Source organism: Pyrus communis, chromosome 14, assembly GCF_041283825.1.
Source record: "Pyrus communis isolate YQ-2024b chromosome 14, ASM4128382v1, whole genome shotgun sequence".
Classification (NCBI taxonomy): domain Eukaryota; kingdom Viridiplantae; phylum Streptophyta; class Magnoliopsida; order Rosales; family Rosaceae; genus Pyrus; species Pyrus communis.
In genome coordinates, this window is record NC_142578.1 from 25957211 (window position 1) to 25979993 (window position 22783).

The 22783-nt window shown below is 39.2% G+C and overlaps 1 protein-coding gene and 1 pseudogene across 1 annotated transcript; both read left to right on the forward strand.

Moving 5' to 3' along the window:
• The first annotated feature begins 758 nt into the window (after window positions 1-758).
• Window positions 759-8254, forward strand: LOC148691486 (dynamin-related protein 4C-like; annotated as a pseudogene).
• Window positions 8255-16380: 8126 nt separating this feature from the next.
• On the forward strand, window positions 16381-22332 carry LOC137712629 (dynamin-related protein 4C-like). Its single transcript, XM_068451742.2, has 3 exons — window positions 16381-16617; window positions 16715-18768; window positions 21995-22332. The coding sequence occupies exons 1-2, from the start codon at window positions 16515-16517 to the stop codon at window positions 18742-18744; spliced, it is 2133 nt and encodes a 710-aa protein (XP_068307843.2). The 5' UTR covers window positions 16381-16514; the 3' UTR covers window positions 18745-18768; window positions 21995-22332.
• The last annotated feature ends 451 nt before the right edge of the window (window positions 22333-22783 follow it).

A 22783-nucleotide genomic window follows, 5' to 3' on the forward strand; every position in this document is an offset into this window, starting at 1 on the left:
CTCTTTTTGTTAACTAGAATTTTGGTTGTTAGATTGAATTTCTCTAAAAGAAATACACTTTTGCACTAACTTTTGCATTTAAAAATTTTCATTTTAATGAATGACATAATAATGTATATTTTTTATTTCTCATCGTTAATTTCTAGACAAAAGCTTTAAAATTCTTGCTTTTTTGTGTAGAAAATGATACATGTTATTTGTTAAAGTGAAAAGGTCCAAATACAAATGTTAGTGCAAAGGATGCTAGCACTTCCCTTTCTCTAATGGGTGCCTTAGTTTTCTTACCAAAGTACAAAAAATATATAATTTTCTTCAATATCTACATTGGCTAGCTTGTCATCGATTATTTGAATGAATAATATATAAAGGTTGATTGAAGTCCAAGAGCATCAGGCACAAAAAATGGTTATCAGTTAACTGTCCATATTACATTTAAACTGATTAGGGTTTAGAAGTTAAAAGGCTCGCATGGGGTGTGGTTCGCTGAACGTTTGGAAGTCCAAATCACAACTCTCTCATCATGCCGTTTTGAAACGGCTGGTTGTCATTTACTTCGATAGGTTTTGCTGAACAATTATACATACTACTAGGAGACTTTAAGCCTAAGGCACTTACTTCCTGACTGATATCTTCTCTGACAAGTAATCTTCTTACTTTAAGTGATGTGGCTGCCATGTCTACTTATGAGTATGAGTGCTATTTATCAGTGTAAGTAATAAACTCAATACAGAACATTTTACTCCATCTTGGAATTGGTGCTGAGTTTTATGGAGAGCGTAACTTGCCTTTTCAGGTATTAGAGACTCTTGAGTTTGTGGAAATGCAGCATTGGAAAGAAAGGCTTCGTTTCCAACTGGATCACGAAAGTGGCGTTTTCCCTTACCTGAAAACATTCTTAGTAAAAAAATGTTCTGAACTGGAGGGTAAGCTGCCAGATAACCTCAATTCTTTAGCTAAGCTTGAAATTATCTCGGTTTCTCTCTAGATTTTTCACCATTATTTTGACTTGCTATAATTCAGAAACGGAGGGACGAAGGCAAATGGAATCGATTTCCACAGTTTTAAACGGTGATGGCCCCCTCGCCATGGTTCAGGCAGAACTAGACGCAGTACCTCTCAAATGCGCACCCATTGTGTCGTCCTACAACGACAAGATCCGCCGTCTTCTGGATGCGGTAGACAAGTTACGCAGCTTGATGGTGATGGATGAAGGCATTCAGCTGCCAACGATTGTGGTGGTCGGAGACCAGTCATCGGGGAAGTCTAGCGTGCTCGAATCCTTGGCCGGCATCAGCCTCCCTCGGGGCCAAGGCATCTGCACGAGAGTGCCTCTTATTATGAGGCTGGAACCCCATTCGAGTCCTCAGCCTGAACTTTCCTTGGAGTACAATGGCAGAGTTGATCGTACTGATGAAGACAATATCGCCAAAGATATTGTGAAAGCTACTAATTCTATTGCGGGAGGAGGTAAGGGAATTTCGAACACGCCACTTACTTTGTTGGTGAAGAAGAATGGGGTTCCGGATCTGACTATGGTTGATCTTCTGGGAATCACAAGGGTTCCGGTCCATGGCCTGTAAATATTTATGATCAGATCAAAGATATGATCATGGAGTATATTAAGCCGGAAGAAAGTATTATTCTGAATGTATTGTCTGCTACGGTGGATTTTACTACGTGTGAGTCAATCCGGATGTCACAAAGTGTAGATAAAACTGGTGAGAGGACGCTCGCTGTGGTTACGAAAGTGGACAAGGCACCGGAAGGACTACTTGAGAAGGTCACTGGAGATGATGTGAACGTTGGTCTTGGTTATGTCTGTGTAAGGAACAGGATTGGTGACGAAACTTAGGAGGAGGCAGGGGCGATGGCTCATGAACTATTTCAAACCCATCCGCTGCTTTCGAAGATTGACAAGTCCATTGTCGGTATTCCAGTTTGGCAGCAAAAGCAGAGCTACTGGACAAGGAAAGAGTAGACATCTTTTTTATGGATGTTCTTCTTGAAAGAGCAGGTCGTAGGAGTCATCGTATGAGAGAGAAGACCGAAGATGAACGGCTGTTGTAAACTCTTGATATTCGGGACCAAGACCGTCCAAGATGCTTTCAATGAATTCCTCGTCAGTCGTCAGAAATAACGGAGCCAGCAGCGGTAAGTGAATCCGCAAGGCTTTTGGCATGCAGCAAATAGTCAGACATGGACTTCTCTGAATCCTTTTTGAGAGTGCGGAGTTGTTCACGAAGGGTGCGGATGTGAGTCTTGGAGACAGGAGACAAACGCTTTTCTAGAAGAGACCAAGCATCGAAAGCGTAGGTGCAAGGAAGCAGTATAGAGCGGATAGAGGGTGAGCAAGTAGACTTGATCCAACTGAGGACAAGTTTGTCCCGAGAATAATTCAGATTAAGAGATCCATCATCAAGCTTCTTTGGAGGTTTGGTATTGGTGGTCACGACATCTTCCAGACCATGAATTTCAAGAATGTCGGAAAATTGGGATCGCCAACTGAGGTAATTATTTCTCTCCATGGAAGTATTGATGGTGTGGGAGATGTTGAAGGTGGTGGGGAGGGAAGCAATAGATGCGGCCATGGTTGAAGAAGGAGAGGAATCAGAGGAGGCAGTGGAGGTTGGGGTGGTGGGGGCGTATAGAGGATCAAACGTTGGGAAGCGTTAGCTTGTGAGAAAGGATGATACCATATAGAGAAATAGATAGTGGCAGACAGAGAGGAGTAGGGAGAAGCAGTTCTGTATTATGAATAAATTCCTTGATCATTTGTTTATCATATTGATACAAGATATATACAAGCCTATAGTTGACTTTGTACAACATAAAGGGTAACTGGTAACTCTTGATAATTTACATAAAACAATATGGAGAGAATGGTGGGATCACGTTTTGACAGCAGATGTGGTGGAGAGATTTGTGGTGGATTCAATACTCTTGTCAAGAAGTTGGTACAAATTCAAGCAAACACCATAGCAAGAAATATACCCGAGATAGTGAAGAAGATCAATGATAGGCTGAACTTCTGCATTATGGAGCTGAACAACATGCCAAAGAGTCTTTCATCGGTTGCCGAGGCCATGACGGCCTTTATGCAAATCATTGGCTTGGCTAAGGAATCGCTTAGGAAGATTCTTTTGAGAGGAGAATATGAGGACTACGCGGTTGACAATCGCATGCACTGCACTGCTAGATTGGTTGAGATGCTTAACCAGTACTCGGATGAACTTCACATCTGTGCTGAAACTGATGCAAAGAGCAACTTCTTGATGGAGGAGACCAAGATCTTGGAGGAGGCCAAAGGTATTTCACTTCCGAACTTCCTTCCACGCAATGCTTCCCTCATTATCATGCAGGGAAAGGTGAATGAAATTTCGAGTATTCCGATTGCAATTGAGGAAAAAGTGTGGAGCTACGTTGAAGAGGTGGTTATTTCTGTGTTGATGCATTATACGGAGAATTATCATCAGCTGCAGTTGTCAGCCAGGCGTGCCAGCCATAATCTAATGGCCAAGATGAAGGAAAGGTCAATCAAGTGGATGCTGGAGCTTGTAGAGATGGAAAAGCTGACAGATTATACATGTGATGGTGATTATCTTTCCGAATGGAACAAGTTGATGGCTAGTCAAAACGAATTCATTCATGGAGTCTTAACTGATGAGAAAAACCCTTCTATCATAGATATAGAAGGCATCGGGGAAGTGGAAGTCGGTGTTCTGAGGAAGTACCCGCATGTGTTAGCTCAAGCTTATGACCTTAAAATGAGAATGATTGCCTATTGGAAGTTTGTTTTGAGGAGGCTTGTGGACTCCATGGCATTGCACTTGCAGTTGTCTGTTTTCAACCTTGTGAACAAAGTGATGAAAGCTGAGATCGTGAATGAGTTGATGGGACCTTACGGTGGGGGAATTGAGAGGATGTTGGAGGAGTCCTCGGCAGTGGCAGTCAAGCGTGAGAAGCTTAACAAAAGAATAAAAAAACTGAGGGATTCGAAGGAGGTGGTGGCCAAGATTATGGACAGCATTACTGTTGAATAAGAAGAGTATCCAAGATAACTCTAATGATCCCAAGAAGAAGAAAATAGAACACACTCTTAAAGAAAGCTCACAAAACAAACTAATTAGCAAAGCTTTTCTTATTTAGCTCTAGGCTTTGTTTTTCTTGGATGATTTACTATGCTTGAGGACTTGGGTATTTATAGCAAACCAAATGATTAAACTAAGATTATTTATTACCACACAAAACACATTAATTGCACCTAATTTTTTTTTATTCAACCATACCTAACATTGCCTAACTTTCCATACCTAATTTTGACATTGATTTTCAACACTCCCCCTCAATGTCAGCTCTCATTCTTTGCACTGTGCTGAGCAGACAGCGAAAATTTTCGAGCTTGCCTGTACTTAAACTTTTTGTGAACAAGTCCGCAACTTGATCATTCGTCTTGACTTGTCTCATCTCAATCTCTTCTTATAGAACCTTTTCTCTGATAAAGTGGTAGTGCACTTCCACATGTTTAGTTCTTGCATGAAAGACTGGATTTTCCGCCAAGCGAATGGCCGATTGGTTATCACAGTACAATGGTACTTGATAATCTACTGGTTGATGTAGATCACTCATCAACTGTACCAGCCATGCATTCTCTTGAGCTGCCATTGCTGCTGCTCTATACTCTGCTTCTGTGGTTGACAAAGATATCGTTGGCTGTCTCTTGCTACACCAAGAGATGGTTCCAGAACCAAGCTTAAACACATACCCAGTTGTTGATCTCCTGGTGTCATGATCTCCCGCATAGTCAGCATCACAGTAACCAACTAACTTGCAGTCTTCACCTTTCTTGTACAAAAGACCATAGTCAATTGTACTCTTCACATATCTCAGTATTCGTCGAACTGCTTCCAAGTGAGGCTTCTTTGGATTTTGCATGTACCGACTCATCACACCAACTGCATAAGAAATGTCAGGTCGAGTCCAGGTTAAGTAGATCAGACTACCTACCAATTGTCGATACATCGTCGCATCTTCCAAATCTTTTCCTTCATGTGCACTCATTTTGACATTTGGCTCCATCGGCGTAGAGATCAGCTTGCATTCGAGCATTCCGAACCTCTTCAATAAATCTTTGGAATACTTCTGTTGACAGAGAAATATTCCTTCTTGTGTGCGATCAACCTCTAGACCAAGGAAATGCTTGAGTTGATCAAGTTCCTTCATCTGGAAACGGACTGATAAATTCTCCTTCGTCTGAAGAATTTCTGCCTCATCATCACCGGTTATGATTAAGTCATCCACATACACTAGCACAATAGCTAGCTTTCCTTCATTGGCTTTGACAAACAAGCTGGAATCTGCAGGTGTTACTGAATAACCACTTTGTGTTAGAAATTCAGCAATCTTACCATACCACGCCCTGGGTGCTTGTTTCAATCCGTAGAGTGCTTTCCGCAGTTTACACACATATTCAGGATGATCTTGGTTCTGAAATCCCATTGGTTGGATCATGTAGATCTCCCGATCCAGCTCTCCATGAAGAAAAGCATTCTTCACATCCATCTGCCACAGATTCCAGTCTTTGTTGGCTGCAAGTGCAAGTAAGACTCGTACTATTGTAAGCTTCGCCACTGGACTAAACGTTTCATCATAGTCTAGTCCGTACTGTTGAGAGAAACCACGAGCTACCAATCGTGCCTTGTACCTCTCGATTGACCCATCTGGACGACGCTTTATCTTGTAAACCCACTTGCAGGATATGGGTTTCACATCTCTTGACTTTGGCACGAGATCCCAAGTCTGATTTTGCTGAAGTGCATCAAGCTCTTCTTTCATAGCTTTTATCCATTCAGAACTCTGCGATGCTTCTTCAAACACCTCAGGTTCTTTTGGTGCTCCATCAGTTATGGCAGCATTAGCATATTTAGGACTTGGCTTTCGTACTCTTGTTGACCTTCTTAGTTGTGATTGTGGAGTTGATACTTCTACTCTACTAGGTCTAACTTCTTGTGGTTGTTGGTACACACCTGTTTGCCAATGACTCTTAGGTACTTCTTGCTCGACATCGTCTCCAACAATCAAATCTTCAGGCTCATCTGGACTTGATTGGATTTGGGCAGCTTGGTCTCCCAGTTTCCCTTGTAACGTATCTTCAAACTCTTTTGGGTCAAGTGATGCCTCATTTTCTGAGCACCAACAAGATGATGCTTCTGCGTCCCATTCTTCCTCCACAGCTAGAGACGCAACGACATCCCAATCATCTTCAATTTTCTTCTCTGAGTTGGCGACGTTACTTTCTGCAGGCCTTTTGAACCAGCAATCCTTCGCCATGTGGCCATTCTTTCCACAATTGTAACATTTGCCCTCAAATCTTTTATTATTCTGGGACTGACCACGGTTGCCGTGATACTTCGGAGCTCCCCCTGGCCGAGAACTCCCTCCTCCTTGATCACCATTTCTTTTAGATCCACCACCAGCACGCTGCTTAAAGCTGCCTTTACTTTTGGTGTAGAGCGCTTCCTCTTCACTCTTCAGTGAGACTCCTCCCATTTGCTTGGCCATAGCTTCTTGACCTGCAAGCAAATTTTCAAACTCAACAAGCGATGGTTGTGTCGGCCATCCTTGTATAGCGGCAATGAACCCTCGATATTCGGGTCTCAAACCATGGATAATTATTCTCTTCGTCCTGGTTTCCCCAATAGGAGCTGTTGGATCTAATTTTGAAATTTCGCGGCATATCGACTTCACCTTGTGAAAGTACTGGGCAATCGTCATGTCGCGTTGTACCATCGATAGCAGCTCATTCTCGAGAAGTTGCAATTTTGTATCGTTCCTCTTCGAAAAGAGTGTAACAAAAGTGTCCCATGCTTCCTTTGGCGTTTTAGCATCCCGAATGTGCTCCATCATTTCTTCTTCTATTGTGGTCTTTAAGACAAACATTGATTTGCCTGCTTTAATTTTCCACTTCCGCAAGACGCCGTTAGCATCTTCCGCTGCCGGTTGTGTAACTTCACTACCACCGACAACCTCCCACAAGTCTTGACCTTGAAGGTAAGACTCTATACACGTTGCCCACGTGTTATAGTTTTGGTTGTTGAGCTTCTTGATTCCTCCAACAACTTGAAGATCACCCATCGTATCGGCAAGACTTTGACTACACCGAACAAGCTTGAGTGACTACCGTGCAGAGTAATACACTACTCTCGACACAAAGAAGCTCGCTCTCAAGGTTTGTGATAACCCCAGCAATAATCTCAAGAAATCTTTTCTGATGTGGAAGATCAGTCAAAACTGCAACCACAGAGCATACTCGGAATTTCAAGAGACTTTACAACCAATGCTCTACCAAGAACGATCCCTGGCCGACTTGGCTCTGATACCAATTGTTGAATAAGAAGAGTATCCAAGATAACTCTAATGATCCCAAGAAGAAGAAAATAGAGCACACTCTTAAAGAAAGCTCACAAAACAAACTAATTAGCAAAGCTTTTCTTATTTAGCTCTAGGCTTTGTTTTTCTTGGATGATTTACAATGCTTGAGGACTTGGGTATTTATAGCAAACCAAATGATTAAACTAAGATTATTTATTACCACACAAAACACATTAATTGCACCTAATTTTTTTTTATTCAACCATACCTAACATTGCCTAACTTTCCATACCTAATTTTGACATTGATTTTCAACACCCTTCTATCATAGATATAGAAGGCATCGGGGAAGTGGAAGTCGGTGTTCTGAGGAAGTACCCGCATGTGTTAGCTCAAGCTTATGACCTTAAAATGAGAATGATTGCCTATTGGAAGTTTGTTTTGAGGAGGCTTGTGGACTCCATGGCATTGCACTTGCAGTTGTCTGTTTTCAACCTTGTGAACAAAGTGATGAAAGCTGAGATCGTGAATGAGTTGATGGGACCTTACGGTGGGGGAATTGAGAGGATGTTGGAGGAGTCCTCGGCAGTGGCAGTCAAGCGTGAGAAGCTTAACAAAAGAATAAAAAAACTGAGGGATTCGAAGGAGGTGGTGGCCAAGATTATGGACAGCATTACCACTTATGGCAACTTACTAACTTGCCAATTAGTTTTGAGGGTACTAAAAAATGGTCAAAATAAAAGTATGCAGTCTGTTTTCTTATGTCGTTGGTTGTTTGTTTGTCAACTTTTGTTTCAAGTTTTTCGTGTCCCTTGTGTTCTTGTTATGTGGTAATTGTATGGTTCTGGTAATCCTTGTCAAGTGTAACGTTTTCAATGAAATTTAACCGCAAATTCATCCTACCAGCAGTCAACTCCGATATTTTGTTTTCTGTTTTCTGCTTTCATTTAATTTGACAGTGAGCCTTCGTAATCTTACAGATAAAAACTTACTTAGGTAAAGAATTCGACTACGCATTGTAGAAACCCTAATTGATAAGAAAACCATCTTCCTTAAATTTTCTAATTTTAGACATCAAAGTTGTAATAACCTGAAAGTGAATACGGAAATATTGTTACTTTCCTAAGCTAAATAAACTTGTTTGCCGGTTTATATATCTTCTCAGTTCTATCCAGGAAATGCTTTCATCTTAAAAAATACATATATATATATATATGTGTGTGTGTGTGTGTGTGTGTGTGTGTCTTCTCCTTTGTATCCCTTTTTATCTTGCAATTCTGGTAGAAATTAATTAAACAACCAAAAACCCAACTTCTTTACAGATAAAGAAAGCCAAGATCCTTGGAAGAAACCTTGCCAGATTATAACAATAAACTTGTATCTCAAGAAGTAAAAGTATCTCTTTACTCATCTTAAATCTCTCTTGTTTTCGCTTGTATAACAGTAAAAGAGGAAGTTAAAAGAGCACGACAAACAAATTGAAGCTTTTGAGTTTCTTTCCCTTGAGTTTCTAAAACATCCATTATACCGCAGTTGTCTTTGTCTAGTGTTGCTTTGTTTCTTGTTTGGGCCTTCAAATTGAGAAAGGAAACTGAAGTAATGCATCAAATTATTTAAGTGTTGATGAGGTGGAGCTTGGTTTCTGGATCGGAACATAATACATAAAGATTATAGATGAGGTGGAGCTTGGTGAAAATGATAAACCAACAAAAAATATATGGGTGTTAAAACCCAAGAAAATCATTTGCTTTGGTTCAATTTCATTTGTCACATTTCTGCTCTTCTTTCGTGTCATCTTATTACAAATTATTTAAAATTGTTTTGGCCAAATACATAATATATTCACCTCAATTGAAAAACTCATAATCTTATGGCCATTTTGAGATTGATGTGCTTTTTTAAAAACCTAGTTCTAATGTGTTTTAAGAATAATCTGCTACAAAATAAAGCAGTTGAGTGTTTGATGAACTATATTTTTAAAAGTGTTGTGAGTATGAAAAACAGTGTAAAAGCGTTTGATAATTTATAATTGTATATAATGACAAAAATAAACGTAACAATGTTGGTGGTGACGACGACAACGGTGATAAGGGCAAGGGTTGTGATGGTGGTGGTGGTGGTGCCAATAAAGGGGTGTGGTGGTTGGGCTATAGAGGCAACATCGGTGGTAGGGGTGGCAACAATAGCGATGGTGGCGGTTGTGGTAGCAATGGTGGCAGTTGTGTTTATGGTGGTGGTGGTGGTGGTGGTGGTGGTGACATGGTGGTAATGATGGCAATGGTAGTGGTGGCATGTATGGGTGTGGTGGTGGTGGTGGTGGTGCAATTGTAGTGTGGTTGTGGTGGCAACAGTGGTGGTGATCATGACAATGGTTGTGTAAGATGTTAGGGTTTATAGTAGTGGTCAGTTTTGTCACACTCCAATCTCGACATACGTCTAAGATCGACATATGACGTCAACACATCCCAATTTATTTATCATGTCTTGTCTTCGAGACAAGACCAAAAATAATCAATGATATAACCACGCAGTCATTTTCTTTTATTTCATGGCTGCATCTAACCTTTGCGTTAGACTGCCTACGTACCCAAAGATGGCTCAAGCCATTCGTAGTTCACCGTTCACTATACTCCGAGTTTATCATAGTACATTTAAGCAGAAAAGCAAAGCATTCCTCAATCAATTATTAGAACTTGACAAGCATGAAATTACCAGGTTTAAGGCTACAAAACAAACCCACATGACAATCAAGATTTCCATTCCATCCATCATATAAATCACTATGTTTTCAACATGATACCTTAATCCACAACATGTATTATATCAAAGAACCAGCGAAGCACAATATTATTCTCAATCCACATTAATCAACTAATCTAATCATAGAACACCAATCATAACCAATGGCATTCCACAATCATGTAAATTAATCAATTCCATGAATCAAGGATGCACGATAATAACATTTAACTAAGTTAATCAATCAAGGAGGTAACATATCATTTCATGAATTAATTTAAAGAACCCTACATAATTCCTTACTTGGTTTATAAGTAATAACATGGCAAATATAATTTATATTCACAAGGTTTACTATGAGTAATCCCCATTCACTTGAATCTAGGGTTTGAGACTAACTATGTGGAAATAAGCAAGAACAAGGATTCCAGACCACTCAACGGAATCCGACTAAAATATGGCTCCTATTGAAATGTACCAAGTACAGCTAATCCTCATCACCCTTAGAATACGTATGGTCCCCCATTGCGGATATTCCAAGCAGAAGCATAGGCATAATCTAACTGTGCAGGCAGTGATCACCCATCGCAGATATACCAAGCATGATCACTCCTAGATTGCGTATGATCCCCCATTGCGGATATACCAAGCAAAACCATAGGTATGTATCCGATAATGTGGTCCCCTAATGCAGAATAACTAAGCAATACATCCCATAGTTTGGTCCCCTAATGCGGATTAACCAAGCAGGACCAACTATGGATATAGAGAAATGGAATAGGCAGTAACCCCCTAATGCGGATTAACCAAGCAGGGTCACCTTTATGATGATGCATAAGGTCCCCTAATGTAAATTAACCAAGCAAGACCGCCTATAGTGTGGTCCCCTAATGCGGATTAACCAAGCAAGACCAACTATGGAAATAGAGAAATGGAATAGGCAATGACCCCCTAATGTGGATTAACCAAGCAAGACCAACTATGGAAATAAAGAAATGGAATAGGCAGTGACCCCCTAATGCAGATTAATTAAGCAAGGTCACCCCTATGATGCATATGGTCCCCTAATGCGGATTAACCAAACAGGACCATACCCACACATCACATGGCGTAGTCCCCTGATGCAGATTAACCAAGCAGGAACACCTATGTACCACACTGTTACATGATGCATTCTTATCACCGCACAACCTACTTACCTGTATCTTAACCTCTATGATTTACAAAGTAATCACCTGTACTATTAATTCCTCATGGCCACTAACTAACATGTCACATAAGCATACAAGTTCTACGGGGATACTTCTAATAGGTTTCTAGGCTCACATTGTCATAATAATTATCATTCATATCCTTCATATTATCAAGACGTTAATTACACATTAATATATATATCACCATAAAGCATCCCATACACGTATACCAAGGTATATATTACTTGGGATAGCTCACCAACCCATATAGGCCCACTAAGCCCTACTTAGTCTCTAGTAATACTAATTTTATTATTTAAGATCAATTCGTAACATATTGACCAAAAGTCAACTCTTTATCAACGGTGGGGTCTACAACCCTATATAATTAAATCTGAAACATCCACCACGGATCTTCAATTTGTAACTTCCCAAGAGTCTCATTAATCTCCTAGAACAATATCCTAAAATTTCGGAATGATCCAATGGTCGGATCTTTGCCAATTGCTAAAATTAAGTGGTGCCCAACGTTTGATTTTGCAAACTTAGAAATTCAATTCGGAAAGATCCGTACATCGGATTCCCGATTAGTAAGTTACTAATGTCCTCAAATATTTCGTACTATAACACACTAAATTTTGGTGTCGATCCAACGGTTGGATCGTCAATTCATGTAATGATCAACTGGCGGCCTCTATCAAAATTATGTTCAAACGACGGGATTTTGTCAATCAGACGTCACATATAGAATCAGGGTATTAAATTTAGCCTAGAAAGGTCAAGTGGTTCCTCGAGCCACTTGCTGCCCCAACTTGCCAGAAAATTCACCTAACTCCAAAAATTACCAAATTTTACAGAATTGTAGATCACAACAAGAGAAACAACTTTTATGCTTGGGCTGAAGTCTAATTCAACCGGGAAATGCCTGAAAACACCCTCGATCCGTTGGAACGCTAGAAATGGATGTTCCTCGATTCGTCGAATTTGCAGCTTCGCCACCCCCAAACTTGTTTGGGCTTTGTTCTTGGACTCAAAAGATGCCTAAGGCGTGGTTGACGGAAAACCTTTCAGAAATGGCGAAATTGACGTCGTGCACCCACAAAGCCCTTGACGCAATTTTTTGTGAAATCGAGGCCAAAAACTATCGGATTTTTGGTGGAAATGGGAAAATGGAGGTCGGGGTGGAGTGTGCAAGTGACGGTTGAGTAGAATTCGTAGGAAAAACTGACGAAAATCGATGGAATTACTACCTAGGACGTATCGGGTCAGGTCTGCGGGTCGATGGAAAGATCCGGTAATAGGTGGTCTTTCTCTCCCTCATTTCCTCTTTGCTTTTTTTTTCTGATTGGCTAGCTCCTCCACATTTCCCTCATTTATCTCTCTTCTAATTGGTCCCACTGTCATCTGGCAGATTATAGTTTTTTTTTTTTTTTTGACTAATTATGAAAAACTAGACTTTGTAACTAAATACTTAAAATTCTAATATTAACAAAAATATATTTAAATAAAATCAAATAGATACGAAATACGTAAATTAAATAATGAAATTCTGGGAACGGGATTTCACAACTTTATTCTCCAATGATAAAATGTGCCTGCAAGAATAAATAACTTTATTTTTTTTTAATTATTGAGCGTCTTACAAAAATTAAAAATATTTATTAAAGGTTCAACTTTGCTTTTTATTAAAGTAGTTTTACCTACATGTTGCTTTTAAAAGCTGTTGTCTGGAGGCCATGCATTACTTTTAATATAAGCAAAATAATTTATTTTTACCAAACACATTTTTACTGCTCAACTTTAAAGTGAAGCAACTTTTGATGAAAAAAAAAAATACCAAATAGGGACTTAATTTTGATAAGTGAGCATTTAGAAAACATTTTTGGTGAAGTCATTAAGTGGGGAGAATGTGGATAAATTCTTGAAGAGAAATGCTAATGAGACTCTCTCAAAATTGAGACTCTCTATGGACTCTCTGCCACCTCATATATTTAGCACAATATTTTATAATGCGGGTAACATTAGGGAGACTAAATTTGGAGACAAAATTTACAAACTAAATGACGTGACAGCAATAGGATATGAGTACGTTTATTAATGCTTAAGTAATAATCTAATCATCAACTTCCATGTCATTTAGTTTACAAATTTTGTCTACAAATTTAGTCATCCTAGCATTAGTCTTATAATGCTGGCACATGAATGAATTGACGTTAAACTAGCTATGAGGTGGCAGCGAGTTCTTGAAGAGTCCTACTTTTGAGAGACACCTTAGCATTCCTCATCCTTGAATAAAGGTAGTCATGTCACATCTTCCCACTTGTATCAGGCGTAAGGTCTTTTTTCATCTAACTAAAATTCATGCTCAATAGTGTCATGAATTTTCACACACCCTTTTTAGTTTCTCACATACCTCTCTTTATTTATGGCCACTAGATTGAATAAATCAAACAGAATCAACATCCAAAATTAAACATAGATGTGTAAAAAGCTAAAAAATATGTGAAATCACTTCACAAAAATATTTGTAAAGTTGGTCATTTATGAAACAAATTGTATTATCCATCTAATAAATTCAAAATTGTAGCGTGGTAAACTGGTGACATGAAAGAATATCTTCTTGAGACGAGTGAGTGATGTGATACAGACTAGTGAACCCAAAAGTTTCTCAAAAATTTCCCTAGGGGGTCTACGTAACCCTATTGGCTTAATTAGAGATTGTTCTCTTTAAAAGCCTAAGGGGTCTATGTAACATATGTGAGAATTCACAAAGCACAAATAGAAATTAGAGAGAAAAGAATTAGGTTTACCAATTTAGAGAACTGAAAAACAAAACACCATACCAAATCCCTTTGCTGCAACATCTACCCAATGGATAAAGTTCTAGCAGATCGTCGTCGTCTTGCTTCACTAGTCGGAGATTTATTCGTGTAGATACTGGTAGAGGGCTAACACTTGGGAGCCTCAATAACATTGAATTTGTTCGCCTATGAAATCTAAAGGTTAGAATTCTAAAACTTACTCTAAGTTTATACATGTGTTCTTAATTTTATGATACCTGGACATAACCAATACATAAATTAATTTAATATTGTTGATGCACAAAATCGGATCGATCTTGGACCAACGTAAATCCGACCGTGAATCACACAAACGCACAAGAACACAAATATATATATCGTGGTTCACCTCAAGTTGAGGCTACGTCCACATTGGTGTTGATTCCATTTGCTCTCCCGTTTCCCCTCTGTCTGTTTCCCTTGTCTCTCGTCGAGTCTCCTCCCTTTCTTAAGTGAGTGTGAGGGAGCCCTTTTATAGAATAAGGGTTTCCTCCCCTCTTACATGAATCATGGGCTAAGTAATGAAGCCCAAATACTGAGGCCCAATATATGGTACAACAAATATGATTAAATGGAATCCAACATTCCGCTAACATGCATGTTAAAATGATTATTTATGCTTACATCACCCGTCACACTTTTGCACATATGTACTAAGGTAGTTCACAATCCAACATTCTAGTCCATCAGTCAAACTACACCAAGACTGTGTTACATTGCTTTAATGATAAAGCATTGCCTTTAAGTACTCTCATGGTCATCCGTACGGTTGATGCACAATGAGACTTATACCGTCCAAAGATAGATGATGAAGAGGTTTTAGAACCCGAGGTTCCATACTTAAGTGCAATTGGTGCTTTGTTGTACCTATCTCAGTATACAAGACCTAACATTTCTTGCATTACGAATCTCTTAGCATGACACAATCATGTGCCAACACACAGACATTGAAAGGTGTTAAAGAAATTCTATGTTATCTTAATGGTGTTGTTGACTTGGGCTTGTCCTATCCCTACTCAACTTCGAGTGCAACTGCGCCCCGCACCCCCCCTCCCGGGCCGTTCTCGAGATGTTGGGTACTTATTCGATCTGCACATGGCAAGATCCCAAATGGGTATTGTTGGTGGAACCACAATTTCTTAGAGGTCTACTAAGCAGACTTTAGTTACATGGTCCATCACTTTAATCACTTTCTAATAAGGACAAAGCCTTATAAAATGAGGAAATCTTTTGGTAGTAACCAATGTAGGACAATGAAATTTCTGCTCAAAATTTCCAACACTTTTAATTTTAAATCTCAATTGAAAGAAATAACGTTTATACGTGTTTTGACACACACAAGTGATGTAGCACGCATACGACACCCAAGAGATTCTCAGAAAATGCCATCTACAAATAACTTATCAAGATAGAAAGTAAAATATAAAGAACATCGGCAAGGAGGGAAAATGATTGATGTCGAAGCTATGAGTGTGATGCAAAATCTTTATACTATTATGGGTTCTCTTTCCGCTTGGATGCCCATGGTGACTGCTTTTTCTTTGACAGTGGGGGCCCCAAGGACACAATGATTCGACATCTGTCCAACCATGTCAACATCCATGATCTATGGTCTTACCATGGTAAAAGTGAAACAAAATCTCCACCATGTGAAGGAATTGGATCTGCTCCAGACCTTAGTGTCTAGAGTCTGTGCATCAATCAATTTGGGGTGCACAAATTGAAACCAACGGTCTCCATTAATTTATATTCATGGCCCACCACACACAATGAATGGCTCTGATTTTTTTTGCACACCAATCAGCGGTCCAAATTGGTTGATCAACAGATTCCGGACACTAAGATTCGGAGCGGATCCAATTCCCAATGTGAAAACTCAGAAAGGAATCTTCAAAGGTTATTTCTCTTCCACTTTTCTCCACCCAAAAAAAATACCAAATTCAAAAACCCTCCATTCTTTTCAATTTCTCTGGAGCACTATCATAAAGGTAGATTCGATATGAATTAGGTTCTCTACTTTTTTTGTCAACTTTAATTTTGGTTGTTTCTCATTGTTAATTTCCAGACAAAAGCTTAAAATTCTTGCTTTTCATTTTGTGTAAAATATGATACGTGTTATTTGTTAAAATGAAAAGGTCCAAATATGTCGAAAAAGTAACATTTTTGTTGGATGTGTTGTTATTCTTGATTTAGAGTCAGTTAAGTTGCTTAAAGGCTAAGAATGATATATAGCAGTAGCTATAAATAGAACATTTTACTCCATTAAGTCATAAACTCAATACAGAACATTTTACTCCATCTTCGAATTGGTGCTGAGTTTTATTGAGAGCGTAACTTGCCTTTTCGGGTATTAGAGACTCTTGAGTTTGTGGAAATGCAGCATTGGAAAGAAAGGCTTCGTTTCCAACTGGTTCACGAAAGTGGTGTTTTCCCTTACCTGAAAACGTTCATAGTAAAAAAATGTTCTAAACTGGAGGGTAAGCTGCCAGAGAACCTCAATTCTTTAGCTAAGCTTGAAATTATCTCGGTTTCTCTCTAGATTTTTCACCATTATTTTGACTTGCTATAATTCAGGAACGGAAGGACGAAGGCAAATGGAATCGATTTCCACAGTTTTAAACGGTGACAGCTCCCTCGCCATGGTTCAGGCAGAACTAGACGAAGTACCTCTCAAATGCGCACCCATTGTGTCGTCCTACAACGACAAGATCCGCCCTCTTCTGGATGCGGTAGACAAGTTACGCAGCTTGATGGTGATGGATGAAGGCATTCAGCTGCCAACGATTGTGGTGGTCGGAGACCAGTCATCGGGGAAGTCTAGCGTGCTCGAATCCTTGGCCGGCATCAGCCTCCCTCGGGGCCAAGGCATCTGCACGAGAGTGCCTCTTATTATGAGGCTGGAACACCACTCGAGTCCTCAGCCTGAACTTTCCTTGGAGTACAATGGCAGAGTTGATCGTACTGATGAAGACAATATCGCCAAAGATATTGTGAAAGCTACTAATTCTATTGCGGGAGGAGGTAAGGGAATTTCGAACACGCCACTTACTTTGTTGGTGAAGAAGAATGGGGTTCCGGATCTGACTATGGTTGATCTTCCGGGAATCACAAGGGTTCCGGTCCATGGCCAACCTGAAAATATTTATGATCAGATCAAAGATATGATCATGGAGTATATTAAGCCGGAAGAAAGTATTATTCTGAATGTATTGTCTGCTACGGTGGATTTTACTACGTGTGAGTCAATCCGGATGTCACAAAGTGTAGATAAAACTGGTGAGAGGACGCTCGCTGTGGTTACGAAAGTGGACAAGGCACCGGAGGGACTACTTGAGAAGGTCACTAGAGATGATGTAAACATTGGTCTTGGTTATGTCTGTGTAAGGAACAGGATTGGTGACGAAACTTATGAGGAGGCAGCAGCGATGGCTCATGAACTATTTCAAACCCATCCCCTGCTTTCGAAGATTGACAAGTCCATTGTCGGTATTCCAGTTTTAGCACAGAAGCTGGTCCAAATTCAAGCAAACAGCATAGCAAGAAATATACCCGATATAGTGAAGAAGATCAATGACAGGCTGAACTTCTGCATTATGGAACTGAATAAAATGCCGAAGAGTCTTTCATCTGTTCCCCAGGCCATGACGGCCTTTATGCAAATCATTGGCTTGGCTAAGGAATCGCTTAGGAAGATTCTTTTGAGAGGAGAATTTGAGGAGTACGCGGAAAACAGTCGCATGCACTGCACTGCTAGATTGTTTGAGATGCTCAACCTGTACTCTGGTGAACTTCACAGATGTGCTGAGACTGATGCAAAGAGCAACTTCTTGATGGAGGAGATCAAGATCTTGGAGGAGGCCAAAGGTATTTCACTTCCGAACTTTCTTCCGCGCAATGCTTTCCTCATTATCTTGCAGGGAAAAGTGAATGAAATTTCGAATATTCCGATTGCATTTGTGGAAAAAGTGTGGAGCTACATTGAAGAGGTGGTTATTTCTGTGTTATTGCATTATACGGAGAACTATCATCAGCTGCAGCTGTCAGCAAGACGTGCCGGCGATAATCTAATGGCCAAGATGAAGGAAAGGTCAATCAAGTGGATGCTGGAGCTTGTAGAGATGGAAAAGCTGACAGATTATACATGTGATGGTGATTATGTTTCCGAATGGAACAAATTGATGACTAGTCAAAATGAATTCATTCACGGCGTCTTAGCTGATGAGAAGAAACCTTCTATCATAGATATAGAAGGCATCGGGGAAGTGGAAGTCGGTGTTCTGAGGAAGCACCCCCTTGTGTTAGCTCAAGCTTATGACCTTAAAATGAGAATGATTGCCTATTGGAAGGTTGTTTTGAGGAGGCTTGTGGACTCCGTGGCATTGCACTTGCAGCTGTCTGTCTTTAACCTTGTGAACACCGAGATGGAAGCTGAGATTGTGAATGAGTTGATGGGGCCTTACGGCGGGGGAATCGAGAGGATGCTGGAGGAGTCGCCGGCAGTGGCAGTAAAGCGTGAGAAGCTTAACAAAAGCATAAAAAAACTGAGGGATTCTAGGGAGGTGGTGGCCAAGATTATGGACAGCATTATCACTTATGGTGATTAACTAGCTTGCCAATTAGCTTTGAAGGTACTACAAAAGTGGTCTAAAATAAAAGTATGCAGTCTGTTGTCTAATGTGGGTGTTTGTTTGTTTCTCAACTTTTGTTTTTATGTTCTTTTGTTTCCCTTGTGTTCTTGTTACGTGGTAGTCGTATGGTTGTGGTAATCCATGTCAAGTTTAATGTTAACTTCGATTTTTTATCTCGTGTTTTCTGCTTTCATTACCATTCATTTAATTTGATGGTGAGCTTTCATGACTAATCTGACAAGCATATAAACTTATTTAGGTAAAGAATGCGACACGCAGAAACCCTAACTAATAAGAAAACTACCTTCTCTAAATCTTCTTTTCAACATCAAACTTGTTATAACCTGAGAATAAATATGTAAATAGTGTTGCTTGTCAAAGATAAATAAACTTGTTTGCAGGTGTATCTTCTCGGTTCTCTATACAAGAAAGGTTATCATCTTAATTGAAAAAAAAAAAAATATATATATATATATATATATGTATTGTTGATTTGAGTCTTAATTGTAAAAATTATTGGAGTCTATTTTAGGTAGGATTAGGATATGTAATCTTTAGGATTTAGTTTCGTTATCCTTTGTAATTACTTTCCTTGTAAAATAAGGTATGTGTGCCTATATATTTGTAAACCCTAGATGATGAATAATATAACGTAGTATTCAAAGTATTTCTTCTTGGTATCAAAGCTTCGTTTCGTTTAATGGTATTGTTGCGCTTGTGGGTTTTGTAGTGTACAATTGTTGTGCAAAAAAAAAGTATTCAAAGTATTCCCTCGTACCATCAAGGTTTTCTTAAAAATAAAATAAAAAAAATAAAAAATTGTGCAATTGTTAGTATACAATTGCTTTGCATCAATTGTCAAAGTACCTTTCCTTAATCCCGTGGGTAGTCTATTGTGTGGGGTACTGTGTGACTGTTGTTGCTGTGCCGTATACAATTTGGCTTAGGCAATAGTATTTGTATCTGCTGCAGTGACTTCAAGTTCTGCTGGTGTAACAGGGCTGTCTGCCGTGATTTACTGCTGTTTACAGTGCAGCCGTAATCTGTTAGTGCAAAATTGGCAATTTTTGACAAAATGCCTGAGTCTGTAATAGCTTAGACTTGTTACATATTTTCTATTGTAATTGTTTAAGTCTAAGGATGTCTCTCACACTTTCGATGCAAAGATGTTACGTAAACAAGATACTTATTCAGGTACGTTTGCACGCATGCATTCAACTACATTCATTTGTTATCTCATGTTATTGTAGTTAGAATAGGACTCTTGACCATTGTGTGTTTTATCTCTTTTAAATGACTTATCCTTTCTATATTAATTATTAAGACACACTTTCAAAGAAACAATCTGATTGAATTGAGACTAATCTGATTGCATTGAGACTAATCTGATTGCATTGGAACTTATCGGTTTGCATTGGGACTTATCGGTTTACATTGGGACTTATTTGTTTGGATGTTGGTAGGAGTCATCTGATTACATGGATTGCATTCTTATCGGTTTAAGTCGGTTAGTGCATTAAGCTTTTATAAGAGTTGTCAAACTCTTGGAAAAAGCAAGCCGCATATGCATGTTTCTTTGGTTCTAGTATTAGCAGCAAACTTGCGTTCTTAACTTATGAAAAAAATAACTTTTTAGTTGCTGCCATATTGTGGTTTCTATAGCAATTGTGTTTAAAGAGAAATTATTATTTTCATGCTAGTTTCATTTGGTTTTTTTTTTGGTTTTTTTATTGAATGTCAATTATGAAAATGTGCCTTGTGATTTTCGTACTTGATTGTTTTCCAAACAAACACTTCATCATATAAACATTCTGCATGATCGAGTTAGTATCTTGCAAAGTTCGAGGAAAAGGTGATTGACGATCGCGTTAGTATTGTGCCACTTCAACTCGAAGGCTGACGAAAGATCGAGTAGCAAAGCGTGAAGACAAAGCTGCCAACTAGTATGGTTGTCTAGTTGATGAGTTCTTGTAAGTCTTTATGTATTCTTTCTTTCTTAGTGCTTCCTGGCTTGGTAGCCCGAGGATTTTCCCAGTGGTGGGTTTTGCCTCGTTAAATCCTACATCATGTGCGTACTTTTTATATTTATTTTGACTATTTGTGCAGGGATTAGTTTACATAACTAATCAACTTAAATCTTAAATTGCTTTAGTTTTAAGTTGGAATTTAGCTACATTTCTAGGTTAAATTAGTACCCATCCTAGGACTTTCATAATCAAAATTGCCGTCTGCGGTTGGCTTTAACAAGGAGTTGTTTACTGACGTTGTGACAATTTTTTGCGGAGGAGGATTCGCTACCCTTCTATTCTCATTTCCTTTCATCCCCTCCTCTAACACATTATTTTTTGTCTTATTATATCTATAAAAAAAAAAAATCAATATAAGATGTTAACGTGGCTTAACTGTGACCGTTCAAATAAGAGGATATGGAAAGGTAGAGAGATTAAAAAGGTAGAGAATCCTCCTCCATTTTTTGCTGCTTGATGTCCAGTTTGTTGTAGTGAGTATAACTACAATTCTTGTGCCGTGCTGCAATTGAATTGTTCTCGAGTATCGTGCCTTCGTTCCTGTGCGTGTTAAGTACTAGTATTTCATCCTTCTGTCTGCAGCACTATCTGTGTACCAGTTTGTTCCGTGTATCAGTGTGCAAAGTCTGTCTGCAAGTTCTGCAATTTTTTGGGAAAAAGGGATTTGTGGCTGCTTGCTGCTACTTGCAACGTGTGAATTGTTCTCTTGTACCGTGGGCTACAATTTATGCTAGTTATTTCTGTCCGTGGATTAGCGTGTCTACTGCTAGAATTGCAGAATTGTGCCGCGTGGTTGCCTGCAATTGTTGGTTGCAGTTGTAGAGTTTGTTGTGTATCAATATTGTGCGTACTTGCTGTTTTGTCAGTGATGTGTAGTGTGTAGTAACTGTTGTACAGTAGATTATTATTACAATGACCAACACATGTTGGATTTTAGATTTCGATGCAACAGATCATATGACGTATGATAGAACTTTGTTTCAGTCCATGACCCATCCTCATAAAAAGTATGTGGCAACTGTCAATGGTACTGCTGCTCCTGTTGTTAAAGCGGGAACAGTTTGTCTTACACCCTCTCTCTCCCCTTATATAATTGTTTATTTGTTTCATCATTGTCTCATCACTTATTGTCTATACCACAAGTCACTGAACAATTGGATTGTGTTGTACTAATGTATCCTTTATTTTGCTTGCTTCAGGATATTCAAACAAAGAAGATCATTGGGCGTGGCACTAAGAGAGAGGGGCTATATTATGTGGATAACGTGGTTCCTGGAAGAGCTAATTTGGTTCGTGTGTCTCGTGATAGTAATCTATTGCAAGTATTGTTGTTGCATCGTCGTTTGGGCCATGCATTGTTTGGTTTTTTGAAGCATATGTTACCTAATTTGTTCAACGGTATCAGAGTCAGGGAGCAAGCCTATACTGTACTGCCACGTGATGGGAATTGAAGTGTGAAGTATGTATTTTAGCCAAAAGTCATCGTGTTTCATTCCCTTCAAATATGAATAGAAGATCTTCTCCGTTTACACTAGTACACTATGATGTGTGGGGGCCTTCCCCTGTTAGTACTACTTTGGGAATTAAGTGGTTTATTACTTTCGTGGATGACTGAACCCGTATGACGTGGTTGTATGTGCTAAAAAATAAAAGTAAGGTATATAATGTGTTTCGTTTGTTTCTTCAGATGGTTAAAACTCAATATTCATCTGATATTAAAGTTTTGCGTTCTGACAATTGTGGATAATACATAAATTCTGAGTTATCTCAGTTTCTACAAGATCGTGGAATTGTTCATGAAACTACCTGTCTGAATACCCCACAACAAAATAGGGTGGTGGAAAGGAAAAATCGTCATATCCTGGAGACAGCTCGCGCTTTGCTTATTGGTGCATCTGTTCCTAAATACTTCTGGCCTGAAGCAGTTGTACATGCAGTTTATGTTATGAATCATATGTCGTCTCAGGTGTTGAATTATCAAACACCAC